Genomic DNA, 6,786 nt, shown 5'->3' on the forward strand with positions numbered 1-6,786 from the left:
AGTTGCAATCAAGATGCTGTTAGTTAAGAGTGAAGATATTGAGTAAGACCTTTAGTGGTAAAGCTAAATTTTAAAAGTTTATTTCTCTTTGGAATATTCCATATTATGCTTGCAAATATTAAATACATGATTTAAAGAGTAGGTTTTCCTATAAGATTTTTATACTAATGTTGAATTTACAGTACTCTTACACCATTCAATTTGCAAATCCTTTAGACATTGCCTTTTATTGATTTTTAATTTGCTCAGTGTCTTGCTTATCCCCAACTAATTATAAACTCTTTAAAGATAAGATTTTATTCTCACTCTTTACATATCTCTTAAATGACTGTGGTCTATATAACAAGTATTAAATAAAGTTATGTTCTCATTACATGATTACCATGGAAAATTGTTCTTCCTCCCAAAGATAGGGTCATGATTTGCATGAATATAAGGCTAAGAAAATCATGTTTCTTCCTTTGGCCAAGGTTTTTTTTTGTCTTCTAAATAATATGTACCTTGTTACTGGTACCAGAATTTATCCTCTGGAAGATTCTGATTTTTATTGAGAACATCACCTACACCATGCCAAGAGATTTAGACGACATCCTGTCCATGCCTGACTCAGAAAGACATTTACCCACTTTTTGCCATGAATTCTAAAGGCTCTTCAATCCTAGCTGATGTTGCTCAGTGGTTGAGCTTTGACTTATGAACCAGAAGGTCATGGTTCAATTCCCTGTCAGGACACATGCCCAGATTTCAGGTTTAATGCCCAGTAGGGGGCATGCAGGAGGTGCTGACCAATAATTCTCTCTCATTATTGATGTTTCTATTTCTCCCTCTCCCTTCCTCTATGAAATTAATAAAAATATATTTTAAAAATAAATAAAGGCTCTTCCCAATTCCTTTATTTTGTCAAGGGATTTTTGTCTGCTTGATTATTCCATGGTTTAAAGTACCATCAAATAGATCATGTCTAGATTCTCAGTAGTCCATGCCATGCATTAAACATTTTAAAATTACTTAGGTTTTATTACTACATATTTTCTTGCTTATAGGTAAAAAAAAAAAAATCACAAGGAAAACTGCCCCAGGGCGATTACAGTTATTTAGAAGCAACGGAAAGAATAGGATATTTATTAAAAAGGTATCTAGCTCCCTAACCGGTTTGGCTCAGTGGATAGAGCGTCGGCCTGCGGACTGAAAGGTCCCAGGTTCGATTCCGGTCAAGGGCATTGTACCTTAATTGCGGGCACATTCCCAGTAGGAGGTGTGCAGGAGGCAGCTGATCAATCTACTTTAGTCTCTCATCCTAAATCCTGCTTGTGACTAAGGGCAAGTAGGTTACAGAGAAGACAAATGGTGGCATGTTAACTGACCCACATGGGTATGGGTCTCATTTGTGACATGTGCTAATCTCTGCTAATGTGAACAGCAGGAGGATATTACCAAGCTCAGATAAGATATTGTTTATTGAGGATATGACTAACTGGAAGTTTGTCCTGTAAATACACCAAAAAAAATGCCCAGTGTTCACATCATTGTGGGAGATTTTAGAGGACCAGGAAGAGAGAAAGAAAAGAGGGGCTAAGGTGTGTACCAGACTTATCAGAGGATCACTTTGTAAGTTACATAAATGTCTAACTACTATGCTGTATACCTGAAACTAATATAATATTGGATATCAACTGTAATTGAAAAATTAAAAAATTTAAATAAAGAACAAAAAAAGAGAGGTTTAACTTCAGGTATCTGATTATTAGATTTGTCTATGTTTTCTTCAAAAAGAACTCAGTATTTTATACAAACCCTTCTGTCTAAAAATATATCAGCTGTCTTTTCTATTTATCACACCAATGGTGTTAAAATTTCTATTTCTCCCTCTCCCTTCCTCTATGAAATTAATAAAAATATATTTTAAAAATAAATAAAGGCTCTTCCCAATTCCTTTATTTTGTCAAGGGATTTTTGTCTGCTTGATTATTCCATGGTTTAAAGTACCATCAAATAGATCATGTCTAGATTCTCAGTAGTCCATGCCATGCATTAAACATTTTAAAATTACTTAGGTTTTATTACTACATATTTTCTTGCTTATAGGTAAAAAAAAAAAAATCACAAGGAAAACTGCCCCAGGGCGATTACAGTTATTTAGAAGCAACGGAAAGAATAGGATATTTATTAAAAAGATATCTAGCTCCCTAACCGGTTTGGCTCAGTGGATAGAGCGTCGGCCTGCGGACTGAAAGGTCCCAGGTTCGATTCCGGTCAAGGGCATTGTACCTTAATTGCGGGCACATTCCCAGTAGGAGGTGTGCAGGAGGCAGCTGATCAATCTACTTTAGTCTCTCATCCTAAATCCTGCTTGTGACTAAGGGCAAGTAGGTTACAGAGAAGACAAATGGTGGCATGTTAACTGACCCACATGGGTATGGGTCTCATTTGTGACATGTGCTAATCTCTGCTAATGTGAACAGCAGGAGGATATTACCAAGCTCAGATAAGATATTGTTTATTGAGGATATGACTAACTGGAAGTTTGTCCTGTAAATACACCAAAAAAAATGCCCAGTGTTCACATCATTGTGGGAGATTTTAGAGGACCAGGAAGAGAGAAAGAAAAGAGGGGCTAAGGTGTGTACCAGACTTATCAGAGGATCACTTTGTAAGTTACATAAATGTCTAACTACTATGCTGTATACCTGAAACTAATATAATATTGGATATCAACTGTAATTGAAAAATTAAAAAATTTAAATAAAGAACAAAAAAAGAGAGGTTTAACTTCAGGTATCTGATTATTAGATTTGTCTATGTTTTCTTCAAAAAGAACTCAGTATTTTATACAAACCCTTCTGTCTAAAAATATATCAGCTGTCTTTTCTATTTATCACACCAATGGTGTTAAAAGTATTTTCTTAATCGTTTTAAGTTATTTATTAAAAAGGTATCTAGTATCTCATGATTATGCTTTTCTTGAAAAAAAAAAGGCATGTTGAATACCTGCAAAAGAAGGAAGAAGATACAGAAGTGTTACATTTTCTGGGTTCCCTGCCATCTCAAGCTTTTAATATACAACATACCTAGTATATGGGGGTGTTTATATATTTGAGCAGGTATAAAAATAATGATGGTTCCCTAGTTGGTTTGGCTCAGTGGATGGAGCATTGGCCTGTGGACTGAAGAGTCCCAGGTTCGATTCCGGTCAAGGGCATGTACCTTGGTTGCGGGCACATCCCCAGCAGGGGGTGTGCAGGAGGCAGCTGGTCAATGTTTCTCTCTCATCGATGTTTCTAACTCTCTATCCTCTCCTTTCCTCTCTGTAAAAAATCAATAAAATATATTTTTAAAATAATGATGGTAATTTGTATCATCATAATATCAATACAAATAAAGAATATTGCTTAAGAGCATGAAACCTGGAACCAGAGTGCCTGGGTTTGATTATCAACTTAAGACTTGGCAGTTGTGGACCCTGAGAAAACATTTAACCACACCTTGCCTCAATTTCCTTCTTTGTAAAATGGGGCTAAAAATAGACCTCTCTCATATAGCCATTGTGAAAATTAAATTACTTAACATACTTAGAATTAAATGACTTTACATACTTAGAAGTGTTTAGCAAAGTCTGTATAATTAAAAGAATAATGTATACCCAGGTCTGAATTAAGCATTTAAGAAATTTAAAAAAAACTATGTGTTTTGAATTTTAATTTCAAGGAACTCATATCAGAATTTGGTAACTAATAACATCAAAACACATGTGATTGGAGAGCAATAAAAGAGAGTGTCATTATATCCCAAATACTGTATATTGTTTTCAAAGATGACTACAGCCTTTTTTCTCTTCTCCTTCCATTCTTCTCTGCTGCTTGCCCACCAAGAGATAGAGACTACTTACATGACCCTTGAGTCTAGGCTGGCCTTGTGACTTATTATGACTTAGAATATGGTGGAAATGATGCTATGATGAGTTCTGGAGTCTACATCTTGAGAGGCATCGCAGCTTCTACCGTAACAATCTGCCCTGGGACTGACACAGAAGGAAATTGGTTTAGCCAACCGGAGGATGAGGGGCCAATGGAGAAAGATGGAGGTGCCCTAACCAACACCAGTACCACTTGTCAGACATGTAGGTGAGGTCATCTTGGATCTTTACATCCTGCTGTTCTTGTAAGCCATTGAGTTTGGGAATAGTTACACCTAAATAGGTAACAAGTTTCAAGTGGTGCAGAAAAAAATGCAATTGTTTTTTAGAAGTTTAGAGAAAGGAAGTGGGGGCATGAGGTAATCATAAAATGCTCTTGAAAGATATAACATCTGAATAGGCCTTGGAAGATGTCTTAGCATGGTTTGGGTACTATAACAAAATATCATAGGCTGTATAGCTTATAAACAACAGAAACATATTTCTCAGAGTTCTGGTCAAGTGAGACACACTCTTTCTGATTCATAGCCAATTCCTTCCCACTGTGTTCTCACCTGGTGGAAGAGTTAGGGATCTCTCCGAAAGCTCATTTATAAGCTAATCCCTTTGCAAGCATTCCACCCATATGATTCAATCGCCTTCCGAAGGCCCTGCCTCCTAATATCACTTGGGGGGTTAGGACTCAACATATGGATTTTGGGAGGACACATTCAGATCATAACATTTAAAAATAAACAGGAGATGAATAGCTGGAGAAGAAGTCAACATAAAAGCTAAAAAAGTAGCATAAACAAATGAACTTGAGCAATAATAAGTCTTGCATATATGTAGTAAGTAGGAGATCAGGCATGGGAACATGAAGGTCAGGGAGGAAATTAGACCAATTGACAAATACATTTTATGTTTGAGTATAGAGAGAGATAAGCTTTACTTATAGGGTTAAGAAAATTATGGAGAGCTTTAAAAACTAGTCAGAAACACCAATGTGATTTTTTTTTCCTTTCTGCAGGATATTCTTTATTTTGAGCCACAGGTGTACTTTAGGGGTCATGCAGCAAGTGGCTTATAAATAAAACCAGAGTCTATGAATGGTGTCATCATATTAAGAGGCAGAATCGCTGGAGTCTCTCCTTAGATAAAGAGCTTGCATTGCTGGACTCCAGGGCATGGTCTTCTTTATGGGATACCTGAGATGTACCTCGCTCCGATTAACATGACCATGCTGCTCACCACAAAAAAGCCCAAGGGTAGGCTGCTGAAGATACTAGGGTCACCGCTTTCTGAAGCCTCCGTTGTCACCCAGCCCATCGACTTCGTCACAGCTTTCTTCCAGATAGAATAACGGACTTCACTTTCCTCGGCATTGATCTGGGGTTCAAACCTTTCCTCTATGAAGGCGGTCAGATCCTCGGGGTCGAGACTCCAAACCCCGACTCCCTCCGCGGCCCCTGCTGCCATGGCGGCGCCCAGGGCCGTTATTTCGGGCATGGTGGGCTTCACTACCGGGATGCACAGAATATCTGCCTGCAGCTGCATGAGAACTTTGTTGTTGGTCATTCCTCCGTCCACCTGCAGATGGCTGAGTGGAATCCCACAGTCGCGGTTCATGGCATCCAAAATCTCTCGGGTTTGGAAGCAAACGGCTTCTAAGGCAGCAAAAGCAAGATGGCACTTGTTGGTGAACTGAGTGAGCCCGCAGATGATCCCTCTGGCGCTGGGATCCCAGTAAGGGGCATATAACCCGGAAAAGGCGGGGATGAAGTAGCAGCCATACGAGGTGCCCACTTCTTTAGCAAGCTTTTCAATTTCCTCTGAGCTGCTTATAATTCCAAGATTGTCTCGTAGCCAGCGAACAAGAGCACCCGCGATGGCGACAGACCCTTCCAGGGCGTAGCACACGGGTTTGTTTCTGCCGAGTTTGTAGCCCACCGTGGTCAGCAGGCCGTGCTCAGAAAACACGCACTTGCGGCCGGTGTTGCACAGCAAGAAGCAGCCTGTGCCGTACGTGTTTTTGGCTTGCCCGTCCTGGAAGCACATCTGTCCCACCAATGCGGCCGACTGGTCGCCCAAACACCCCGAGATGGGCACCCCTTCCAAGGCCCCGGCTTTCATTAAGCCGTAGATCTCGGAGCAGCTCCGGACGTTGGGAAGAATGTTCATTGGAATTTGAAAAAATTCACAGAGCTCTTTATCCCATTTCAGAGAGTGGATGTTGAAGAGCATCGTCCTGCTTGCATTTGTCACATCCGTGCAGTGGACGCCTCCCTCCGCGCCTCCCGTCAGGTTCCAGATGAGCCAGGAGTCAACGGTCCCAAAGAGGGCTCTCCCTTCTTCCACAGCCTTTTGAATGCTTTCCACATTGTCCAGCAGCCAACGAAGTTTCACGGCGCTGAAGTAAGTGCTCAGGGGAAGGCCCGTCTTGGTCTTGACAAAGTTATTATTCACTGGAATCCTCTTGCTGAGGTTCTCAACGGTAGACTGGGTTCTGAGGTCAAGCCACACGACGGCGTTATAGAGCGGCTCCCCGGTGACCCGGTCCCAGACCACAGTGGTTTCCCGCTGGTTGGTGATGCCGATCGCTTTGACGTCGGAAAGGTCAATGTTGAACCGTTGGAGTTTCTCACATGCTTTGTCTATGCACTCGTAGACGGACAGCAGAATTTCCTTAGGGTTTTCCTCCACCCATCCTTCTTTGGGAAACTCCTGTTTTATTTCCACCTGGTGATGACAAAGTAGTTCGGCTGTCTTTGAGTCGAAAACCAAGAAGCGCGTCGAGCTGGTGCCCTGATCCACTGCCCCCACCAACAGCCCCACATCTGTTCTCTTTGACGCTGCCATGAAACCTGCTTCCGGGTGGGCTGGGGGACGCGGCC

At 40.8% G+C, this 6,786-nt stretch overlaps 1 protein-coding gene across 1 annotated transcript; it reads right to left on the minus strand.

The window, feature by feature from the left end:
* Positions 1 to 5,089: 5,089 nt before the first annotated feature.
* Positions 5,090 to 6,751, minus strand: LOC102259374 (glycerol kinase). Its single transcript, XM_005882618.1, has one exon. It carries the CDS (start codon positions 6,749 to 6,751, stop codon positions 5,090 to 5,092), a length of 1,662 nt encoding a protein of 553 aa, XP_005882680.1.
* Positions 6,752 to 6,786: the final 35 nt, after the last annotated feature.

Source organism: Myotis brandtii, unplaced genomic scaffold, assembly GCF_000412655.1.
Source record: "Myotis brandtii unplaced genomic scaffold, ASM41265v1 scaffold730, whole genome shotgun sequence".
NCBI lineage: Eukaryota > Metazoa > Chordata > Mammalia > Chiroptera > Vespertilionidae > Myotis > Myotis brandtii.